This window comes from Zonotrichia albicollis, chromosome 15 (assembly GCF_047830755.1).
Source record: "Zonotrichia albicollis isolate bZonAlb1 chromosome 15, bZonAlb1.hap1, whole genome shotgun sequence".
Taxonomy (NCBI): Eukaryota; Metazoa; Chordata; class Aves; order Passeriformes; family Passerellidae; genus Zonotrichia; species Zonotrichia albicollis.
Genome location: NC_133833.1, coordinates 5362371 through 5386395, shown reverse-complemented (window position 1 = coordinate 5386395; position 24025 = coordinate 5362371). Strand labels below are relative to the sequence as shown.

General features: G+C 42.6%; 1 protein-coding gene across 1 annotated transcript in view; it reads left to right on the top strand.

The window, feature by feature from the left end:
• GALNT10 (polypeptide N-acetylgalactosaminyltransferase 10) overlaps positions 1-24025 on the top strand; it is a 78432-nt gene that overhangs the window by 41562 nt on the left and 12845 nt on the right. Inside the window, exons 4-7 of the mRNA XM_074552202.1 lie at positions 211-377; positions 17617-17802; positions 19294-19477; positions 20362-20479. Of these exons, the coding sequence (XP_074408303.1) occupies positions 211-377; positions 17617-17802; positions 19294-19477; positions 20362-20479 (655 nt within the window). The remainder of the gene's footprint in view (positions 1-210; positions 378-17616; positions 17803-19293; positions 19478-20361; positions 20480-24025) is intronic.

The window sequence follows — 24025 nt, the reverse complement described above, 5'->3', positions numbered from 1 at the left end:
ACACCAGTGTGATAATCCCATTCCACAAGAGTTTGTTACCCCATTTTCAAAATCATGAAAATTAATGCACTCGGCATCATTTTGAGGATTAAAGAAGTTTACTGAATTTACTAAGCTGCTTGCTGGTAATTCATATAGAAGTGCTGGTGGTTTTTGGGTGTGTCTGGTGTGTTCTGGCAGCACTATTTGACTTGTTCTCTGTGTGTCCAGCTGCAAGAACAAGCTGTACCTGGAGAAGCTGCCCAACACCAGTGTGATAATCCCCTTCCACAACGAGGGCTGGTCCTCGCTGCTGCGGACGGTGCACAGCGTCCTGAACCGCTCCCCGCCCGAGCTGGTGGCTGAGATCGTGCTGGTGGATGACTTCAGTGACAGAGGTAGGGTGGCTTCATGTGACATCCCCATCCCTGCCTAAGGGGCCAGTGCACTTGTAAATATGTGTGTCATGACCTGAGGGGTTTTACTTGCCAGCAGCAGAGCTCAGGGCAATCTTGCTCGGGTGCTTTTGAAAGCAGAAAATTCATGTTACAAATTCAGGGTGTGCTGGTTTAGCTGCTGCTTGCATGGGCTGCCCTGTGTTCTGGGCAGTATCAAAAGGCAGAGAAGCTGGTTTTAATATTCGGCTAAGGGCCTGTGTAGCCCTTAATGTAAAATGTTAAATGTTGACTCTTGAAATAACAAAAAAATAGCCAAGAGGTGGGAAGGTGGGAATAGCTCACTCCTTACATTCTACTTTTTTTTTTCTTTCTTGATGCAGAACATGTAAAAGAATCCATGATATACAGTTTCCATCTGGGACTGCTTCTGATTTGGCTTGCCTTTCTCATGAATTTTGTGCTCCTGAAGAGTAAATGTGCAGCATCCAAACCTTTTCTCTCCCTTGCTGGGAACTTCCCTCAATATTCTGTACTGCATTGCCTGGAGTTACTTTGGGTTGGGTTGAAGTATCTGCAGAGGTGTGGAGTCACTGGCACACACATCACCACAAATGGAGCAGCCACTTGTCATTGCAGCACCAATGAGTGCATGTGGCTGCTGAGATCTTTTTCTCTGAGCCATTTAAATGGTGCCTGATACAAATTAAGCTGCACTTTGCCTTGTGTTTTGTTAATTAAGCTGCATTTTCCTTGTGTTTTGCACTCCTGCTGTGGTGGAAAAGGCAAGGCAAGGAGGAATCAATGCCCCTGTCATGTAGACATTGCATAGGTGCAGAAATCCCATGGGAAGTCCTCTGACTGGTGTTGAAGAGGGCACAGTGGCTTTGAGGGGTTATGGTCAGATCTAGTAACTCTGTTTTCTCCTTTAAAGTTACTATTTAGCTTTATGAGCTGCAGAGTTCAAGCCACTGATATTACTCAAGTGAGGCAAAAGAACTTTCTGTACAGGATCCATCTCCAGAAACCTGACATCTAGGAAGCTCCTAAATGAGTTTGGAAACCAGCTGTGAATATTTAGTGTTCTGCCCTATTCTGGCTTCCAAATAGGCACTACCCAACAGCTGTAGTGCTTGGCCTGAAGTTCATCTCTCTTTAGTTTGCAAGCAAGGCATGCTGCATTGAACAAATCAATGTTACATGAAATGAGTATTTCTTTGGAGAATTTTTGGGCTAAGGTGAGGAGAAGGAAAACCCACCTTCCTGACAAGGTCTTTTTATTGCTAATCAGTCTAGAAGCAAATTAGACAAGCTCATGCTGTAACCACAAGTGAATTGTACAAATGGATTTCTTTTCAGAGAAGTGGAAGTAATGAAATCTAGTTTCCTGTGGGTCTGTTTTCCTTGTTCTTGAGATGTGCTCTGGCCAGGTGAAAGAGAGCCTCAATCTGTACCTGTGCTGTTTGTCCAGCTCACTCTTCTCTGTTCCACCTGCCCCTGATAAGACAAAAACTCTCCTTCCTTGGTCATCCATCTCTCATGCAAAGGTTGCAAGGAGTATCTGGGATTCATTTGTGTGCAGCATCTATTTATAAATGGATATAAAAGACTCCAGGTGCTGGACAGCAGGCTAAATTGTCAAGGGAAGAGAATAACACTCATGCAAAGAGAGTGTGTTAATAAAAATTGGTGTGGGGTTTCTCTTTGGGGTGGATTTTTCTTGTTTGTTTTTTTTTTTTAACCAGTATTTTCCTGCTAGCAGAGTTGATTTCTGCACATAGGGACAATTGCTGGTTAGGATGAAACATCTTTCCTTCAGTGCTGTCAGTTCTGTATCTGCACTTTTCTTCCTTACCCACACTGAGGTTGGCTTGCTCATCCCTCAATGGGATTAAATAGATCCTTAGTCTCAGGGGGCTCTTAAATCCTAATTATATGGTCTTGACTTGAAAGGATGATGGCTACAAACTTCTGGTTGCAGTTTATCCATTTTTAAAAAAAAACCAAAACAAAACCCTAAACAACAAACACTTCAACCCAGTAACTGAGAATTGATCATTTAATGCATCAAACTGAAATGCATGGAGGAGCAGAAGTTCCAGGAAAACTTTTACTTGTATCTTACATGTTTGAAAAGAGCACATGCTTGGATTTGGACTGTTGGGCAACTGCTCTGGTTATCTGTTTCTTACGATTAAATTGGAAAGATAATAAGAACTCCATGTCCAAGCTGATGATCATCACAGCTGTGCCACAGAAGTGGAGAGCAGTAAAAAGAATGAGAAGAAATTTCTTGATTTTTCTTTGCAAATCTTAAATGATTGGTCCTCTGCATTGTCTGCAAAGTATTCTGTATTGTCCCCAAGAATTCTGTGCTTCTGTTTGAAATAACAGTCCCCTCAATTTGTAGCAGCATCTTTTAAAGTTACAGAATCACTGTTGGATGTAGTGACAGCAGAGGCCAGGTCTGAGATCAGAGGGGCATAGGAGGAACAGTAAATGTCATCTCCTTCCCTGAAGAGATCAGTAAATAGTCACCATAAACTCCAGTGAAAAGCCAAGGATGGAAAGGATAATCACTCAATAAAAATCTATTATTAATTTTTTTATGGAGATGTTTCTCTGACAGGATAAAACATTGGATATCTCTGCTGTATCTCACGCTGGCCTTTCACTCAAGGGTTGTCTAAACAGACCTCCAGAACTTTAATAACTCTTTAAAGAATATTCTTCAATAGCTTGACCTTCCCTGGCAAGGAAATTCTCTCTCTCTCTCCTGCCAGCATTTCTTATGTGCTGACCTGTGCTGGGGTTAAATGTGCTGGGCTTTGCCAGCTGCCCTTGAGATGCTGGAATATTTCTCTCTTATTCTGCTGTTTCACTGCTTTCTGGGAATGTTGGTGCTGATCCATCAGCCTCTTTCATCCCTGTGTCTCATACATGGAGATTCTTTGCTGCATATGAAGAAAACAGGACTTTGGTAATAATGGAAATAGTAAGTGTGGAAACCTGGCTACTGCAAGCAGTGTTTTTCCTGACAGATATTATTTTCATGTGTTTTTCATCTGGTTTTAAGCTTGAGTGTAAGGAATTTTTGGTGTGTCTATGCAGAGGGCTGAGAAGCTGGCTAACAGAGTGGCAGGAGAGTGAAGACAGATTTCTGGGTTAGTTGGTGGCTGCTGTGGTCTGCAGCAAACCTGAGGGGCAGCTGTGGCTGTGCATTATTGGAGCTTCTGGACAGATGAATCATCTTCTGGAAGTGTCAGCAGCCATTTATTTCTTAATTTGTTTGAAAGAGACAACTCTGTGACCTTTAGCAATAAACATTTTTCATCCAAAAAATGCTGTCCCGATGACAGCAAATCTTAACAGGGAGCAGCAAAAGCTTTACAAGACATGTTTTTTAAATGTTTCCTTTGCTTTGTACTTGGAAAGTCAAAATGTGCTGGAACAACTTGCTGTCTGGAATGGTGTGGGGTTTTTTGTATGCCTGCAGTATAATGCACATGGTCCAAATCTAAAAAAAGCCTAGAGCTTTGCCTCACCCAAATTGTGTGCAGGATTCTGTGTCAGGCAGAGTATGTGGGAAAGGCTGCCTGTCCATGGGTGTGGTGGCTCCATCCCTTTGCCTTGAGCTGCAATTGTTGTCACCTCCAGCAGCTCCTTCTGACACTCAAATCTTCCTCTCTGGGGTTTTTGGTAGGTTGGGTTGATTTAAAAGAAGCTGCTTTCCATCATGTGCCATTGGTCACAGCAGAGTGAATATTGCAGGGCTGGTTTTTACCTTCTCTACTGGTAATCTCTGCTGTCAATGTAGCATTGCATTAGGACTGCTATCATGCTTTTTTTTCCCCACAAACTTGATTGAGATTGATGTAAGAACTTTCTCCCCAGTTCAGAACACTTGTTGGGATTTTCTGTGCAGAAGAAAATAGTTGAATATATAGTATAATAGTTCAGTATATTGAAGAGGGAGACACCAATTCAGCAAACTGTTGTTGGAAAATAAGAATTAACCTGGCCAGCACTGGCTGCTTCTTCCTGCATGGAACAGAGAACTGCCAGAGAGCCACAGGCTGACCTCCAAGGTTTGATGAACCTCAGCTCTTGCAGGGTGGTCCAAAATAATGCCTTCCCTTCTGGATAAGCAGAATTCTGAATGCAACACATGTGAATTACCACACTAGAATTCCTGATTATAAAAACTCCTAGCTGTGGCAGTCCTTTGTGGATTTGTGGCTTCACTTTTAATTTCTATAGCTATTCTTTCAGTCTGATAGGTTAAATTAAACCTTTTCATATGCTGGCTTGCAGGATACTAATTACATCCCCCCAAGCCTGTTGTTACCAGAATGGCCCTAAGTAAACTAAAATGTTTTTTCCATGTATATCAGTTTTCTCCTGGGGACTGTCATGTGAAATTTGTTTGCTTTTTGAATATCTAATTACCATGCTGCTGAGTGGGAATTTGGTTCTATTGTGTGATAGAAATGGGAGGAGGAGAGCTGAAGTGGAATTGCAGGTCAGTTTGTAACGCTGCAGGTTTTACTATCAGCTCTGATGGCATTTTGTTATTGATAGCTGGCCACAAGTCACAGGCAGGCAGTTCATGGTTCTTCAGGCTCTGCTTCACCCCTGGGCCTGCAGCAGAATTGCTGTGCTGAGAAATGGAGCTGTTCAGCTCTAGTGTCTGTCTTGTACTAAATGAATTGTTGGTCTCCACCTCATTCCTGTAGCTTGTGGACACCTCTGCTGGAAAAGCTGTGTCTGTGTCTGCATGAACAGATGTAAAGCTGTCCTCTGTGTCAGTAATAAATGACCAGCCCTGAGCTGGGGGAGCAGGGATGGCACATCCCTTTGCAGGATGCTTGTCACAATGTTCTTTGCTTTACACCTATTTGGTAGCCCAGCACAGCAGTGGAACTTCAAACACTCCTGCTGAAAGGCAGAATGCAAACTCCTGTTTTGGAGGTGAGGTCTCTTACAGGTGCAGGTGGGACTGGAACAGGTGCAGAATCACAAATAGCTGAGTTTGGAAAGGAAATCTGGAGATCATCTAACTCAGCCCCTCTGCTCAGCTACAGAAGGTTTCTCCAGATCTTATTATTCACTCAAATTTTGAAAATCCCCAAGGATTGAGACTCCCTGATGTCCCTGGGGAACCTGTTCTGCTGTTCAGTCACTCTGGCAGTGACCTAGTTAAAAAAAAAGTAATTAAAGAATACCTTATGCTTAACCAGCACTTCCTGTGCTTCAGTTTGTGCCCAAGGACTCCCAGGTCCTTTTCTGCAGAGCTCCTGTAACTTATCTAGGAAACACCTGCAAAAGAATACCTCTAAAACAAACTAATTGTTTGCATTTATGTGCTTCTGGAGCAAACTGATATAATGGATTTTTCAGCCTTTCCCCTAATGTCAGGCACGGTAGGATTTTTACCTTTTCACCCTTTGCCGCAATGGAAATTTAAAAATTATTCAAGACATTTGAAGCTTACTGTGTGCAGGAGGCTGTGACTTAATTGCTGAATGTCATTAAAAGAAACATCTTGTGGTGTACTTGGGGCTGGCTGTGTGCTCAGAGGAAAGGCTACACACCACACAGGGTTTATCTTATTTTATGGCTGAGCTTGACAGAAATCAGTGATTGTGGCAAAGTGCTTGGATTTCCCATAAAACTCACGTTTCAGCATTCATTTATTTGCATATTGAGTGACAGCCTGTTCTTACTTGTTTTTAAGATTACTTTGGTATAAATGACAGTGTTTTAGAACAAATGTTGTCCCTTGTTGAAGAGGAGAACTGCAGCATCAGTCATCTCCAAAGCATGAGTTACATGCAAAGCACTTTGTTGGTACAATAATCAAGCTGGATGTGGCAGCACTGAAAATACTGCAGTCTCCAAACATCAGGATTGTTCTGGAAGTGTTAACCCAGCTGGGCCCTGTGCCCAGGGTGTTGCATGTCTGTACCTTGGCAAGATGGAAATCTGAGCATCCCTCTCAGAGCAGCCAGGCAGAATCTGCACCTGGCAATGGGAGGCAGCAAAGCTTTGGGCCCAAGTGTTTGAGTGTGTTTGACCCAAGGTGAAAATGACATTTGCAAAGTGAACCCTCAGGTCTTTACATCAAACACAGCCTGGTTTAGGGAATGGCTCTGTAAATGCATCCTTGTCTGCAGTGGATTTCAAGGAGACAATTTTGTTCTGAGGAATGTGTATGGGAACTCATTTTCCCCTGGGTGGTCATTATGGAGATTTTGGATTTCAGCTTCATCTTGCAAGACTACTCTGTTACCTCACCTTAATTTGTGAAAACTTTTTTTAGGAGTCTATTCTATTTATACGTTCAATCATTTAAATTTTTATTTTAATTCATTCCCTATCAGAGGGGAGACACAACCAAATCCTTCTTTTTTCCCTTGACAGATAAATCCCTGTGACATTTTAAACCTCTCTTTATATTGCAGTACAGGTAATTCTGGAGGTATGGGATAATCTGAATGGAAAAGCAAATGTGAGTGAGGGAACTTGGCTGAACCATGAGCAGCATAATTTGGTCTGGAGGGCAGAAGTCACTGAGGAGTGCAGTGAGGGAGAAGGCCAGGGGTGATTAATGTGTCATTTGGTGCAGCAGCAGGTATATAACAAATACAGCTCTGTTCCATTAACCACATCTGCCAGGCCTTAATTGAAAGAAATCATGTTCTGAGTATCTGAAATACAAAAAGGTTTAATACTTGAATTCTTTTTGATCTTTAAATGGAACAGTAACAGATTTATGCAGCTAAAGAGATTATCTTTTCATCTTCAGGCACATGCACTGTAAAAGTATTTTTTTTTTTCTCTTAAATGCACTGAAGTGCATCTGGTTAGTACATCTCAGTATGGAGTGACTGTGCTTAGGACAAAGTGATGACAGCCTTTCTTGCTGAATTATCAATATTTTCATCTTAAAGCTTCTTACCAGAAAGTATGAAGAAAAGAAGAAAAAGCCAAGCTCTTTTGGGCCAACTGTGCTTTTCCACAACCTTTAAGTGTTGCTTTCAAGATCTCATAAAAGTTGTGGTAAATATTTTCCCAAACAACTGAAAGAAAGATTATTTTTATAAATTAAGTCACAGAATAAAGAGGATTTTTTTTTTTCCTTGTTAGAATTCATTGCAGATCTGTTTAGACTCATGAAAAATGTCTTTGAAGGAACAGACAGACAGATCTCCCTTTGGGTGAGTGGGAGAAGGTTGGTTCTTCTTGGGTGCAGAGATGTGCAATTTCTGCCCCAAGCTGCAGCGTGACTGCCAGGGAGCAGAGCAGGGATGTGAGTGTAGGAGTGAATTTGTGAACTCACCAGGAGTGAATTTGTGAACTCACCAGCATTCTTTTCCGTAGTGAGCACCGAGGGAGCAATAAAATAAAAGCTGGTGCAAACGTCCCATTTTTGTTTATAAGAACAGAGTAATTTGTTCTTCTCCATTTCTGGCAGTGTCTCGTGAGTGTGGGATACTTCAGATAACAGTGACAAAGTCTGCTTTGGATCAGAGTGAGATGTGGGTAAAATTCAATTTTATGTTTTCCCTCCTTTGAGTATCCATTTTTAATGTGTGTTTAATGTCTGTACTCGTGTATTCCCTTCATAAAGGGATGTCTAAAACCTGCACTGTTCATTAGGCAATGCCTGGGGACCATTAAAAGTTTATTCTCTGGTGTTTTAAGAAGTGTGAGGGCCTATTGTAGTTGTTTACTGCAGCTTTGTTTGTGACAGCCTAAATTAACCAGTTTACTTTTCATCATCTTGTGTTTATTTCTGTAAGATCAGCTGCTGTGGCTGAAAGATTCTTCTAGAAAGGAAATGAGGTGGCTTTATAAGGTCGAGTGTACTGTGACCTCTCTCTCAGCTAATTATTGTGTAGTGAAGGATGTCTGGCAGTCTAAAGTTTAAAAAAAAATAAATAATTGAGGAGCAGAGTTTCCATTACAGCTCATTAAGTAAATCTCAGTGCATTGCTTGCTACTAAAAACCCTACACATGTAGCTTCTGTTAGAGGAGCTTTGCAGGAAAACAGCTTTAATTTCATTCTCCTCACCTTGAAGTATATGTCCTCATCTGCTAGGAGTCAAAAATCTAGATATCTGCCAGCTGCAGTGCAAATCAGCATTTTAATGCTTTACAGCTGCTTCTCTATAGAAGTTAATTAGAAATGTGATTCAAACACCCTCTGCCCATATATGATATCTATTACTGGTAATCATAGTTTCTGCTGTTTAAACCTGCATTTGGGGTGGTATTGACAAAGCAGCTGTTTCACACAGGGACTCTGATAAAGGTGGAAACTTCTTCACTCTTCAAAAAGCATTAAGCTTCTTCAAAATTGGAAGCTAAATGCTGCTTCAACTGAAAAATAAAAGTGAATAAACCAAACCACAGTCCTTTTCTAGTTTATAATTTCAGTTATATTTTCTTGGTAAAGAAATGGCCCACAATTCTGTCAGTGTAGCATCAGTTCCTGAGGAGCACTGCTGCCTGTTCCCCACATCAGGGATGCACTGATGGAACACAGCAATTTAACTCTGCTGGGCAGGGGAAGCCAAAGCTCCAGATTTAAAAGCAGGGACCTTCAGCTATGAGCCTTGCCCTGTCCTCTGTCATCCAGATAAAATTAATGTGTTACTTGAGAATGGTGTTGCCCACAAGATGGCTTAGTTTTGGTATCAGTGCAGCTGGAACAGGCCTGGGTTTGTGCTTCAGGATTTAATGGATTTATTGACCTCTCTAGCAGATGTCACTGACTTACTGTGATAGCTGCATTTCTTGTGAGTAAAGTAAACCAGAGTGTTGGGAACTGATGGTGAAGAGGCCGAGAAGAAGAGTAAAATGTGAGTTTGTAAATTATACTTCTGGCGTGGCAGAGTTTGTTACTGCAAGTCACTTGAGTGTGTTCTCCCTGCAACTGTATTGCAGATTTTGTCATTTGCCAAATGCATTGTTTTCTGTTCTCTGACACACAGACTACAGGACAAACCTCCTTCTGCTTTGTCATTCATGGTTATTAATGTTCAAGCATCATTGTAGGACTGAAGGGTTGTCAGTGAGTTTTCCAATACTCCAAGTTGGCTGCAACCCCAGAGCAGAAACTCTGTAGTTCTCTGCTATTAATTTTAGTCTTCATAGTTGTTCTTCCTCACTTAGACACTGGAGATCAGAGCCTGTGGGACCCAAAGGGTGCATTCCTACCAAATCAAAGCCACTTGCAAGTGAGTTACATCTCTAATGGACTGTTCTCTAACAAGACAAAAGTCTGAAGCAGACTTCTCTGTCAATCCTTGTGCTCTTTCTGGAATATTTCCTTTTCTGATGATTTGCAGAGAGCAAATACTTTGAGGCCAAGAAGTTCCTTGCCTCTCTCAGCACCATTCATGTACAAAGCCAACCCTCTGAGGACTGGTTTGTTTTGGCATCTTCTTTTCTTTTCCTTTTTTCCCCAGCAAAACTCAATGACTTTTAAGGCTTTAATCTTGCAACTCTGATATGTTCCAAAATGTTTCAGTAAGAACTGTCTTTAACACTTCATCTGCCTGCATCTCTTGAGATGATGGCAAGTTTTGCCTTGCTGTTGGTCATGGGCTTTAGGCTCCTGTCATGATACCCCGTGCAGAACATCACTGGCAGCAGTGGCTGTGTCCTGACACACTCCCTGGGCACAGAAAAGGCTTTGGAACAAAATTCTGAGGTGCTTTTGCACCCCTCCTTGTCTCTCCAGTGCCCAAAAAGGAGTTGATGGTGTAGGTTCAAGGCAGTTAAAGATTTTGAGAGTGCAGGCATTCTTTTGGTTAAACAACTGGGCAGACAAAGCTACTGGTGTGGCCTTAAGATGAGTGCAGAGATTGCTTGGGTGAAGGCAGGAATTTGGGACAGTAATGCCCTTCCTTGCCAGTCACCATGGCTACACCAAACTTGAGCTGAATATTAAGTGTACTGCAAGGAATTCTCCCCTGTTTTGGAGCTACAGAGGCTGTGTAGGCCAAAACCTGCATCTCTCCAGTGAGTGTGTGCCAGCACAGCAGCTCTGAGGTTAAAAGCAATCAACAGGAAATCACTGAGAGTCACAAAATACCCTCTTTAGATGAAATGTAGTCAACAGAAGAGGAAAAAACCTAAGTGGGTGCTTTAATCTTGATACATATTTAATGAAATGGGAAGGGAGAAGAGTAAACTAATGAGAATGACTTGAGTGTTTCCCCTGGGAGAGATGGGTTCTGGCAAAGGGGGAAAAACTGATCCTGTAGGTTAGCCAGGAGGTCAGTGTGCAGGAATTAAGAGGTGATGCACACACCACAGGTTGGCTGCACTGCTCCCAAGGAACAGGAGCTTTGAACCTTTACAGCATGAAGGAAAGATAAGTAAATGGATTTTTCTGGATTCCCTCAGAAGGCAGCAGTTGGAACAGACTCCTTTACAAATTAAACTTTCCTGAGAGATTGAGAGGTTGTGCTGTCACTGAGATGATTGCTCCCTGTGTATTTCCCTGCTTGGAAATGCAGCCTACTAAACTTTCCTTGGAGTCTGGGTGTGTTTATATACTGATCAGTAAGTGTGAATTTTCCCATTTTAAAATTACACCTTTTTGTCTGCATTCAGTGCTAATGTCTCCTGAAGGATTCCTGAGCAGGGTTGGGATGTTTGCTGCAGGGTGGAGGAAGCACTGAGAAAGTTCCCTTTGCAAACTGAAGGGTGAATTTATGGCATGGCTGGACAGCAGAAATTTGTGAGCCTGAGTTTATCACAGCCCAGGCTCACACCTGGTGGTCTTTTCCCCACTAGCTCTCAACCTGGCTGATTTCTTGGGCACCATTCTTCCACTTCTGTGCACTTTATTGTGCCTGAAACAGAAGCTTAGTTTGAAACCATTTAGAAAGAGAACAAAACCAGTAAGGTTTTCAGCAAACCCTTTTCATCTTTGTTAAAGTCCAAACCATGCTATATTATCATGCTGTATTATCATTCTATTGTCTCATGCTATTGTCTCATGCAAAGAAACCCCTTCCCCCTCAAAAACCCCCTTTTAAAGTTGTGCTGAGACCCAGCACTGATGCAGAATAGGCACTGGAAACTGGACCCCCTCCCCTTTTGGAGTCCACCCCAGAACTGTAATCAGTGAAGCCACAAATATTAATTCTCTCCTTTCTCAAGCCTTTTCCTCTTTGTAAGAAGATTCAGCTTGGAAAGCTGTGATCAGCCTAATCAGTTTTCTATTACTGAGACTGGTGCTCATAGTACAATTTGTTAAATCAATTTATTATCCTCCCAACCAACTTCAGTGATCAGAGCGTGAAAACATTGAAAGAAAATTAAAACTAGTGGAAGTGCTGCCTGTTTGGATAACAGCACATTTTGCTGTTTCAAAGGATTACTCATCTGCACCAAAACAGGGAGAGAAGTTAATTCCAATGATTTAGAATCTTCTATTTCAGGGAGGCCTGGCTTGCACATTATGATGGATTCAGGAAGAAGTATAATTCGTTCTTAAATTGTTAAACAGCACGTTGGGGCCAAGTAGCCAAGTAAAAATGAATGGATTCATTTGTAATCTTCAACAAGCATGTCTGTGTGTGGGAGGGTGGGGATGGCAGGCTGGGGTAACTTGTAAACAAATGCCAGATGCATGCTGGCACTTGAGGCTTTGCTGTTGGAAAGCAGCCAGAATAACCTGCAGAGAAGGGAAATGGTCCTTTTCTGCCTAAAATGGGATTCTGCAGATCCTCCAGCCCTGTCCTCCTGTGCCCTGCAGTGGGAGGGGGAGGTTCCCTGGGTTTTCAGAGGTCTCTCCCATCTCCACAGCCTCAAGATTCTGAGTGTAAACTAAAGCACAGCACCTCAGCAGGTCCTGTGGGCCAGGGGGACCTTTGGTGCTATCCATGGCATCTGTGATGTGGGAAGGTGTCTGGGAATGTTTCCTTTTTCTGCAGTGCTGTTGTTCTGGATTGAGTTGGTGATACACATCTGGAAAAGGCACTGGAGCTGCAGATGTGCTCCACAGTGTAAAATTCAGAAACCAAAGCTGATGGTATTGTGTGAACCATGAAATGTTGCACTGGCAGGACAGAAGTGTTTCGCTCATAGTTCTTTCACAGGACATAAATCACTTTAATAGTTTCAGTCATGGCTGTTTTTTTTTTTTTCTAATATTGGTACTCCCTTCCCTGCTAAATACTGCAGAGCTGTTACAGGGACTATAAGCTATTAAAAAAAAAAAAAAAAAAAGAAAAAACAAAAACAACTCCTCGGACTCTTCTGTCTTCCCCCAGCTTCTGCATATGCTTGTTTTTCAATTTCTTAGGTGTCTCTTCAGGTGGCAGAGTACAATGTTGGAGTGAAAAGTCAACTGGATATGAGGAATTCCAGTCTTGGAAGGTCCTTGCCATGACTAGAGGGATCTGAGGGCAGCTCTGCTTGGATGAGGCCAGTAGGAAGAAGTACAGTAAGAGCACCAGAGAAATTTGACCTAGGGAAAAAAAAAACCTTCTTTTGGGAAGTTTAGGGCTGCTTCTGTAAAGCAGGCTGCCTCTAAAGCTTCTCTGATTTCTTCATACAGCTTTATTTACAGCTCAAAGTAAAGAAAGCAGCAGTTCTTGACTGGCACACACTGTGCATCAAATTTATTGCAAAGTGTGCTAACAAACTACCAGAATAGTTTTTAATCTGCAGGTAATCTTACTCTCATTTATATTTTTGGGCTGTGTTACTTTGCCCAGCATAGGCACAGCCATTGGAATCTGTCCAGTTCACCTAACAACTTTCATTAAAGAAAATTGCCCTTGTAATAAAAATTACTCAGTGTGACAAGATTCCATAATATTTTTTTTAAAGCTTCATTAAATTTTGTAGCAGTTAACGGCACTTGTTTGGGTTTTTTAAATTTTCTTTTAAAAGCAAAATTTGGCGTAATTGGGACAATATTTGAAATAGAATGAAGTAACTATTTTCTATCTGGATGCATAGAAGCCAGGCTGTGTGGCAGGAAGGGTAAGGAAATAAAAAAAAATCCCTTAGAAAACCACATTTTACTGAGTTTTGTGTATTGTGAGGCTGCTCAGATGTCTGGGACTCTTCAGTCAGGCAAAGCAGATGCAATAAACTCTGCCCACTTGCAGTGCATGATAGAGAAGTCTTAATCTTACAAAATGCAGTGAGCAAAGATGGATTTTTCTGCAGCAGCTGGGAGGAGCAGCTTCCCTGAGCATCACCCTGCAGGACAGCCCTGAGCAGGTGTCCCTGCTGCAGGGTGAGCTCACAGGTGCTGCTGGAGCAGCTGCAGCTTTTCCTTGTTCTCCCAACCATCAGGGATAGAATTCCTGATGTGTGAGGCGCTTCAGCAGTGCAGCAAACAGCAGGCTCCTCTCTGCAAGCATGGAATGCTTTGGTATTTTCTTGCTATGGAAATGCAGTGAAGTGCTGAAGAAGCAAACCCAGCTTTTGGGAATGCAGTGAGAAGTCAGGGGATTAGACTTTCTGCTCTCTCTTTGCAGAGTGCTTGCTTGAGAAAACTCCATGGCTCCAATGCCTTCCTTTCCCGATTACACTATGAAAATGGGGAAATCTCCATTTTTAGCTGCTTGTATCAATAGATACCTGTCTAAAATCACCCTGTCATCACTCAATGTAGCAGAGCAGCCATCATCATCCTCACAGCTGATGTGGCCAGGTCCAGTGACTCTGTGTTCTCCTTCTGGCTGTGTCAGACCAGATCCCAGGGCATCCTTGTGTTTGGTAGCAGGCTGAGCATGCTGTGCCTGTGTCCCTGGAGGAGTCACTGCAGCTGCCCCAGGTGTCACCTCAGATGAGATTGCACCACAAACCAGAACAGTTCAGAAAGGCAGGTGATGCTGAAATGGAAATGATGAACACACATGTAGTAGACAAACCTCTGGGATCTTGCACAGTCTCATTTTTCTCATTTTAATCAAAATAAAGAGCTGAAGAAAGGCTCTTTATATTTTCCATTGGTTTGGAGCTGTGGATTTTTTAAGACTTTCCAGTGCTTCATAGATTTGGCTTGAATAATGTAAGTATTGTGTAGTCTGATCTTCCAAGTGTCTTCTGCTATTATCAATCTCTGGCTGTTGTTAGGGAAATCAGCCTGAGAGTGTCTGTGTGACAGTTCCCTCCTTTATTATAACGAGCACCAGCAGCCACTCTGGTGTTTATCTTGTCTTGGGTACATTAAGTAAAGTCTGCATCCTGGTTTGGGCTTAGCTGATTTATGCTTGAAGTGAGGATTGTTTGTTCTCTGTGATGAAACAATCTTTTGTGACAAACTAACAATGGCAAGGGATGAGCTCTGATGTTAAACACTGGTAGCTTTTCTTTTTTATTTTTTTCTCTTCTCGTTTTAAGTCTACCCACTGCCTCAGGAGGAAGGCAGCTGCACTAATAATATGTCTAGTCTCTGTGGAAGGCCCTTATTTGAAAAATCTGTAATTGAGTGGACAAAATTTCTGGTTGCTTGAGAGGATCTATTCAGAAGAGACCTGAAAAGGATGAGGGAAAAGCACACTAGACATCAAGAAGTCCTAAGGGCTCTATTGAGAGGGAAACCTATGTAGATATTGTGAGACAATTACACTTGTCAGGCAAAACACTAAAGTGGATCTGTGAAATAAAATCCTGGGGAACGTTAAACAAAGCTTTGAACAGGGCAGAGAGCTTGCTGGGAATACCTCAAAAGCAGGGAGGTGTATTTGGGTGGTGTTTGAAGGAAGGCACATGATGGCTGCTTCAAAGAGCAGGCACAGAGTGTGTGTTAGCACAGGGCTCCTGACCATTCTCACAGCTGCCAGGTCAGCACCAGGGGGAGAGCTCAGAACTAGGTTAAATTTGTGCTCCTTTGCTCTTTTCAGTGAGCTGTTGCAATGCCCAGCCTCCCTGGTGCCCTGATCAGGGACACTTTCCTGCTGCTGCCCTTTCCAGCCCCTGCCTTTGATGCCTCCTTTGGAAGCTGAGGAAGATGTGCTGTACAGAGTGGAGAGGATGTGTTCCTACAGAAGGCAAATGCCCTCACAGGGTTATTTGTATTTCAGTGATTGCCTCTAGTCATGTTTTGTTGTGTGAGATTGTAAGGGTTGCTTGCTTAGATGTAAGATAAGAAGTTTTGTCTGGTGAGGCTTCTTTCCTACACCAGTTGCTGACTGCAGTGGGTGGTGTGGGGCATTAATGAACAATCTCTGGCACCCTCTGAATGGGCTTTGCTGTCAAAACTTCAGATGCCTGAAAGATCAACCCATTAGTGATGAGGCCAGCGTCAGCTCAGCCTATTTTTAGGTTTTTCTTTGCTGCTTCACTCTTTGATGTAAAGACAGCTGTGTTCCCCTCGCTCGTTATGCAGACCAAACTTTTTATCTCCACTTTGGAACAAGCTGTCCATTGTTTTGATCACTTAGTGATCTTTCTCTGCAGCTCTGCTGTTTGAATTCTTGTTAATCGTGGTGACTGCCACTGTGTTAACTCAGATGTGGCTCCAGTCCATGTTCAGTTGTGTAAATATTTCCATATTTTAATGCAAATGTCTGACAGGCATTTGAGGAATCCATCCCCATACACAATGTGGCTGTGCCTGCCTTGCACGAGGAGTGTCTGACTAGGCTTTCCCTGGTTTTTATTTATGCATGAGTAGATTGTTATGTTGTGTGTTTTGATGAAACCACAGAGAACTTAAATGCTCTGAGTGTGGTTTACTTCTGAAAACCAATTCCCCTGTGTCTTTTCTAAATTACAGTGGTTTTCCACAAGTATCCAAGACTCCTGGCTCAGCTGTCTTTTTATTCCTTTTTCTTTTCCTCTGCTTCTTTCTTTCTTTCTCATCCTATACTTTTTGTTCCTCTTTTTTTTTCCCCTCCTGTGTTTAATTGCTTCTAAAGTTTTGGAACATCTTCAAAAGATGCTTAGGCAAAAGTCTTGCTTAGGCAGTTATTTTTCGACCTTTAAAAGCAGTAAGCTTTATTTCCTTTTTCCTGTTACTGCATTTGTTACCTGTCACAGACATACTTTATGAAAAATCCTTTTGCTAGGATTTTTCTCCTGGGAAGCTGAGGCACCTCAGAAACGAAATGTAAACAATAATTTTCTGCTGCTGTGGAATGCAACAGGTGCATCTTTGATTGGTCTCGTGTGGTGGTTTTTAATTAATGGCCAATCACAGTCCGACTGTCTCAGACTGTCTGGTCAGTCACAAGATTTTGTTGTCATTCCTTTCTATTCCTTGCTAACCTTCTGATGAAATCCTTTCTTCTATTCTTTTAGCTTTGTGACAGTGTTCACCGGGGTCTGAGGATGAGGGAAGAGACAAGAATCTGACTCTATGTTTCAGAAGTATTGATTTATTATTTTATGATATATGTTATATTAAAACTACACTAAAAGCATAGAAGAAAGGATTTCAGCAGAAGGCTAGGTAAGAATAGCAAAAGAAAGAAAGAATGAATAACAAAGGCTTGTGGTTGGCCATTAATTAGCAACAACCACGAGACCAATCACAGATGCACCTGTTGCATTCCACAGCAGCAGATAACCATTGTTTACATTTTGTTCCTGAGGCCTCTCAGCTTCTCAGGAGAAAAAATCCTAAGGAAAGGATTTTTCAGAAAATATCATGGCTACATAGTTTTAATATAATATGTATCATAAAAATAATAAATCAGCTTTTTGAAAACATGGAGTCAACATTCTCATCTCTTCCGTCGTCCTGAGACCCCTGCGAACACCACCACAGTTACCTGTTGAGTCCACACTTCCAAAAGCCATCTCCCTCTGGTGAAGCCAGGGCAGGATTTTAAGGAATTGTTTGTTGCAATGTCTGCTTTTCCCCAGAGCTGTGGAATGCAACAGGTGCATCTTTGATTGGTCTCATGTGGTTGTTTCTAATTAATGGCCAATCACAGTCCAGCTGTCTCGGACTGTCTGGTCAGTCACAATTTTGTTATCATTCTTTTTCTATTCTTAGCCAGCCTTCTGACGAAATCCTTGCTTCTATTCTTTTAGTGTAGTTTTAATAATATATATCATAAAATAATAAATCAGCCTTTTGAAAACATGGAGTCAAGATTCTCATCTCTTCCCTCATCCTGAGACCCTTGTGAACACCACCACAGTCACCTGTTGAGTCCACACCTCCAACAGCCATCTCCCTGTGGTAAATCTGGGGCAGGATTTTAAGGAATTGTTTTTTGCAGCGTGCCAATGTCTGCTTTCCCCCAGAGCACCTGAAGAAGCGGCTGGAGGATTACATGGCGCAGTTCCCGCGCGTGCGCATCCTGCGCACCAAGAGGAGAGAGGGGCTGATCCGCACCCGCATGCTGGGGGCCTCGGTGGCCATCGGGGACGTCATCACCTTCCTGGACTCCCACTGCGAGGCCAATGTCAACTGGCTGCCCCCTCTGCTAGGTGAGTCAGGGGTGCTGAAGTTATTCCCACCTGCTGCTTTCCCCTCCCGCTGTAAGTGGGTAAAAGAGAGAGCAAACCGACCGCAAGGCTCAAGTGAATTGTTGGCAATTTGTAGTGTTTAGTTAGAGATCTTTTTTTGTTCTGGAGTCCTGCACTGTGCAGTAACCTTGTCATATGGTTTTGTTAATTAAAGAGCAGAAATCATATTCTTCTCGTTAAATGAAATAATTTGCATCTTGCTAGAAGAGTAAACTATCATGTCAGCTTGCAGAGAGGAATGGCTTTGTGATACAGAAAAGATACATACATTTTTTTTATATACAGTTTTTGAGTAGCTTTTAAGGGTTTTATCTCCTGTATAACTATATTTAACTTCATAGTCTGTAAGGCTGTGAAAAATATTTCTTGTGAATGAGAGCTGCTGGTGTCTATTTGTGGAACATGGGCACCCCTTTCCAAGGCAGCACTCCATCTTTGAGGAGGTGTCAGTTCCTTTCAAGGATGACTAATTGAAGGGACAGTGCCTTCTGTTTCTGGTACCTGCCTGCCTCCAGCCAGGACCAAACTCCTTCACAGCCCTGCTGCCAGTGACCTGTCAGAGCTCTCTGAGGTGTGACTTTCTCAAATAGGCTGTGGCAACAATAGTCAAGCAGAGGTTTAAGAAAGAGTCAGATTTTCCTGCAGGATTGATGGATGGTTATCCTGTTGCTTTCACTACAGTTTATATTTGGCAAAAGTTTGAAACATTTGCAGCTTTATGAACCCCAGGGAGGGAGGACAGAATTAGCTCCAGTGCCATTTAAATGAGAACACAGAGAGGATGCTTTGGTTTTTAAAGCACAGAAAGGATTTCTGTGAGATGTGTTTTGGAAGCTGAAACATCATTTTATCCCCTCTGCTCTGAGAGCTAACTTCCAACAAGAGACCATCTCAGTAACAAAGTATTTAAGGAATTCCAGATGTTTATGCAGGAATTTATCCTGTGTTGTATTATTTGGTTGGAAGAAAAGGTTGGAGGGGAGGAGGTAACACTTGCATTTCTTGAGCCTGCTGAGAGTACTTGTGCCATTAGTCTGAAATGCTTCCTACCAGATTCTGGTGTGGCAATTAGGGCTGGGTGGTGCAGTGGGTTATTCCCTGCATTTGGATCTGCACAGAAGGGGTTCACATCCTGGTCACCTGTGGAAATGAGGATTGCTCACCGAGTTCAAGAAGTCTGGTTTTAACCTGCCAGTCAGTTCCTGTGGTAGTGTGGCTGTGTCTTCCCATTCTGCTTCTGGGTGATGGGTGCCTGGTGTTTTTCTCTCAGTGATTGCAGAAGTAGCAGATAAATTGATATAAATTGGAGCATCTGCTCACGAGAGAAGGAACAGGAAGAAAGCTCTGTCATTCTTGGACAACTTCATATTATGATGCTCTTTTTTTTTGTAATTTCATGGAGAAAGGAACCAGCTGGTGCAGGTTTTTCTAACATGTTTCTCCCATCTTCAGATCGCATTGCCCGAAACCGCAAGACCATCGTCTGCCCAATGATTGATGTCATTGATCACGACCACTTTGGATACGAGACCCAGGCTGGAGATGCAATGCGAGGGGCGTTTGACTGGGAGATGTATTACAAGAGGATCCCTATTCCTCCTGAGTTACAGAAACCTGATCCCAGTGATCCCTTTGAGTAAGTCACTGAAGCTGCTAAGAGCCAGCTAATGAAATAACACCCTGCTGCAGGCTTGGTTTACACCTCAGCACAGCAAAACCCAGGAGCTGGTGTTAAGCTACTTGCTTTTTTGGCAGCTGTTTGCTTTGCTGGTTTAAAAGAAATGCATTGTGTAGTAGCTGTGAACACTCTCCTTTTCATTGCTGTTTTTTGCCACGTTAATTCCTGCAGAAGTTAACATTTCATTGAAAACTCTAATGTGTAACAATTAATGCGGTCATTTATTACTGAGATCTTTCAAACATAACTTAGTATCCCTACTGCTCTGCCAAAAACAACAAATCAATGGTGGGTTATGTGTCATTCCCAGGTGGGGGAAGAAGAAAATTTAGCAGAATAATTACAGCAATTTTGATTATTACAGTGCACTGCAGAAGAAAATCTGTGATCAAGTTGTGCTCTGCTGTTGCTGTGCTTGCCAACATTGAGACAGTTCTGCTGTCCTTTATATGCTGCAGTGTTTGAAAAAAACCCAACCAACAAAACACTTTTTGAGGTCAAACTCAAAGACTCAATCCTACAATAGAAGCAGAGCTGTGTGGAGCATTCAGGTCCCTTGGGCTGAGCTGGTGTCCTGTCACTTTATGGTCAACTCCCTGCTTGGAGGAGAGGCATTGGCAGGTTCTGAAGGGAGCCTGCTCTGGTTCTCCTCATTTGCAAGTGGGAAATCAGTCGATAACCCCAAAACAACTGTTTGATGCACTGACAGGGCTGTAAAGGCACTGGGAACACTGGGTGGTGGAAGGAATATTTGTCACATCTTGCTTTGTTTTTTAAATGTTTAGCTAGAGATCTGTGTCTTTGTGATGTGTTTGTAATATGGAGTCTGGTTTTTCCTTAAGGTCTCCTGTAATGGCTGGAGGACTGTTTGCAGTCGATAGAAAGTGGTTCTGGGAGCTGGGAGGGTATGATGCAGGTCTGGAGATATGGGGAGGAGAGCAGTATGAAATATCCTTTAAGGTGAGCCATGTTCTCTGGAAATTACTTTTGTTTTGAAAAGTAAGAATTTGTTCTGAGGCGCAGAATGTGAATGATCTGTCTTGTCCTTACTTTTATGTGTGACTAAAGGTGAAAGAGCTGGGAGTAGTGAGATAGTGCCCAGAAGAATCAGCACTGATGTGAGCAGTGACTGTGAGGGTGAGTTTTGGAGCAGGATTAGCTGGGCTGTGCCTGTTCTGTGGTCACAGCTCCAGTGCAAGCACTCTTCCCAGCAAGGGTAAGTCAGCTGTGTGGAGCTCTCTGCCTCTGGGGCTGCTTAATGCTCACCTGGCAAGATGTGAAATTCTCTTCTCCTTGAGGGAGGGAGGATTCCAGTTCCAGGAGGACTCAGTGCTCAGCTTGAGTTCTCAGAGAGGAGAACAGCTTTGTCTGAAGTCAATCCAGCTGACCCTGGCTGTGAGGAACTCAAGCTGTTACTTACCCAGGAAGAAATTTTCAACAACTGCAGTTATTACTGTGCCTGGCAATGACTTTGGGTCATTATCTGCCTGGCCTGGGGACACTTGTGCCACTAACTGATTGAGCTGGTCAGTGGAGGGCTTTAAGGGTTAGCCAGCTGACCAAAAATCCATACAAAGAGTAACAAGTCACTGTAACCCACCAAGACTGCTGCTACCTGTGCTAGGTTGGAATATGGCACTCTGAAATCCAGTTTGGGAAACCCACCAGCATGTTCCAAACCCCTGAAGGCAAGTGCCCAGTCTTCTCTTCAGTGGGAGAATCCTTCCCATAGCCTGGACCAAACTGAGTAAAGATGTGTACGTTAAACTCTGTTTGAGATTTCTTTCAGAGGCTGAATATTTGATTTTACAGGTGTCTGGATGCCGCTGATCTAAGCTAGCTGACCTTAGCAGGAGGTTGGAGAACAGTAGGGATGTGGTGCACAGTTTGGCTTCAGCAGCTAAAATTCTGTCTCCCCTGACAAATCATGGCTGATATGACAGCCTTACAAAATCTTAAAAACAGATTCCAGAATCTCCATGCCCCTGTGCAGTTCCGAGAATATCAATCCTCAGCAAGCCACACTGCCGTACACACACCCCATGTGCTGCTGGGCAGCAAACTGGGAGAAAAGACCCTGATTTTGAGACAGCCTTTTGTTCCATCATTTCCCCACCAGAACCCATAAGTCACCTTGGGTGTCCCTTGTCCTCTGTAACAGTGGCACCCTCTCTGGGGGTGTCACTGTGGTTGGAGCCATTCCACCTTTGTGTGTGGTGTGTAATGAAATTGTGTAGGGCACTCATTCTCTGCAGGAGGGGCAGCATTCAGGCTCTTCCTCTCTGAAAATTCTGGTTTCCAAGAGTGATGACAGTGGCTGGGCAAGCCCTTTGTCTCCAGTGCCACAGCAGACAGTCACACTGCTTGATCTGCAGGAAATAAGACTGCTTCATTCATCTGTTTGCTTATCCCTTCTGAAACATGCTGTGTTTTATTTCAGTCCAGAGATGGTAATTTATGGAGGGATAAATTTGCTTTAATTAATCTCTGCAAAGACCCCCTTTTTTCTTTCATTGTGCAACAGAAAAATGAAGTTTTCACTGAAAGAGGCTCAGTGTATTTTCAGAAATTAAGATAAATTGATACATTCATCTGTGGCTGATAGATTTAATAATTCTGCTGGAATTGCAAGAATAGAAGGTTTGTTCATAGAATTCATGAAGCTATGACATTTCCTGGTGAGCTTAGAGCCACGTTTTTACCTTTAGAAACAGACTGAAATTTTGTAGTTAAAGGTGCACTGTCAAATAATTTAAAGCTCTGGCTTTAGGTGTGGGGTACCTGCTTTCACATTATTTATTATCTCATGGGAATTCAGATTATACGCATGCCAGATTTACAGGCCACCTTTAATAAAGAATCTGTTCCTGTCCCTGGGTGTTGTGGGGCAGATACTCTTCTGTGCTGCTGGCCTGTGATCCATTGCATTGGATCTGGTCTTCTTGAGCCTCACCAGGAGTACAGGACTTCTGGGGGAGGTTTTTTGTGGTTTGGATTTGGTTTTGCCTTAAGCATATTCTTTTTTTGGCCATTCATGGATTGTGCTTTGCTGGTTTTGCCTTTATTTTAAAATACATGGCTCTGTTGCTGAGAGACTGGAAATAAACAAGTTTATTTAGGAATCTCTTGCCTTTCTTTTTAGAAATCATACGTATTTCTGTTATCAGCTGGCTCTGCTTCCTTCTGAGCAGAAATTTTCAAGCAAGCCAACAGAGAAAGCATCAGTTTAACACCTCAGAAAATATTTAGCTAGAGGGTAGATCAAACTCTAGAAGCCTTGAACTTTGTATGAAACATGTGCATCAAACACCATTAGAAAACATTTCATGTAGGTGGGACAAAAACTTGAGGTGAACTTTCTAACCTTCACTGCTGGTTTGTTGTTTTCTGGGTGTTAGCAATCCCTTAAAACAGAAGTTTCTGGTTCAGAAAGGAAGCAGTTGTTCTATCCATCCCATATTGAAGCAGAAAACGGGCATTGCTTCCTTCTCTTGCCCTGAGTGCCACCAGAGCAGCTCAGGGTCTGTCAGGGGGTTCCTGCTCAGACACAGCAGGCAGATCAGTCTGCACTGTGCTTACAGGTGAATTCCCAGGTGCTGCCGACCTTGAAGTGAGTTCCTGTATTTTAGAAAGAGGGTGAACAAGCATTCCCAGCTGTCTCTGTGGGGCGTTTGTCACCTTTCCTCTGTTCAGCAGACTTCATTCAGGGGGGGTTCTTTGCTTTTTTGGAGTCACCTCTCCTCTCTTGCAGTTTTTCCTGATCTCTTTTTTTATCTTCCCGATTGTGGAAACAAAACTCAATTCTTTACCCAAAGTTATAATGGAGCTTTCCTCTTCTAAACACAATTTAACAGCTGCCTACGTAAGCACTTCGTTTTTTTTTTACATAAGTGCATTTAATTTGGAGCAGCATGTGTGAAGCATTTAAACTGTTCCCTTCTGCAAGTGCTACTTTATACAGCACTTATCTATGCTCAGTTTTATTTGAGATGGTGTTGCCTATTTTCCAGTATTTTTGTGGCTTCTATTCTGTTTGGCTTACATAAATCTTCACTAAACTGCTTCACGCCTCTCTTCCATAAATACATAGTCTCTGATTTTTTTGGTTATGGGGAAACAGAAGAGTAAAAAGGGATATGTCTGACTTGTGTAGGCATAAATAAAATATAGATGTACTTTGTATCTCAGATCCAAGTGATGTGGTTCTCAGTCCTTTAATTGCACACTGTACTTGAAGAGTAAAGAATGAGAATTCAGAATGTCCCTCTCCAGGTGATAAATCATTCCAGTTTTAGAGACGTTTGCTTTGTAATTTGGAGATTGTAAAGCCGTCATAAAATTCAAAGGACTCAGTGCAAACAAGCCAAATTGACAGTTTCCCTGAAAAGAACCATTAAAAGGGAGACAAAAGAGCTGGTTAGTACTTGTGGTCTTCAGTTCTTGCTGCAGCAATAGGAAAAGAGCCATTGCACTTATTCTGGTCATTGTAGGTCATTGCATTTTTCC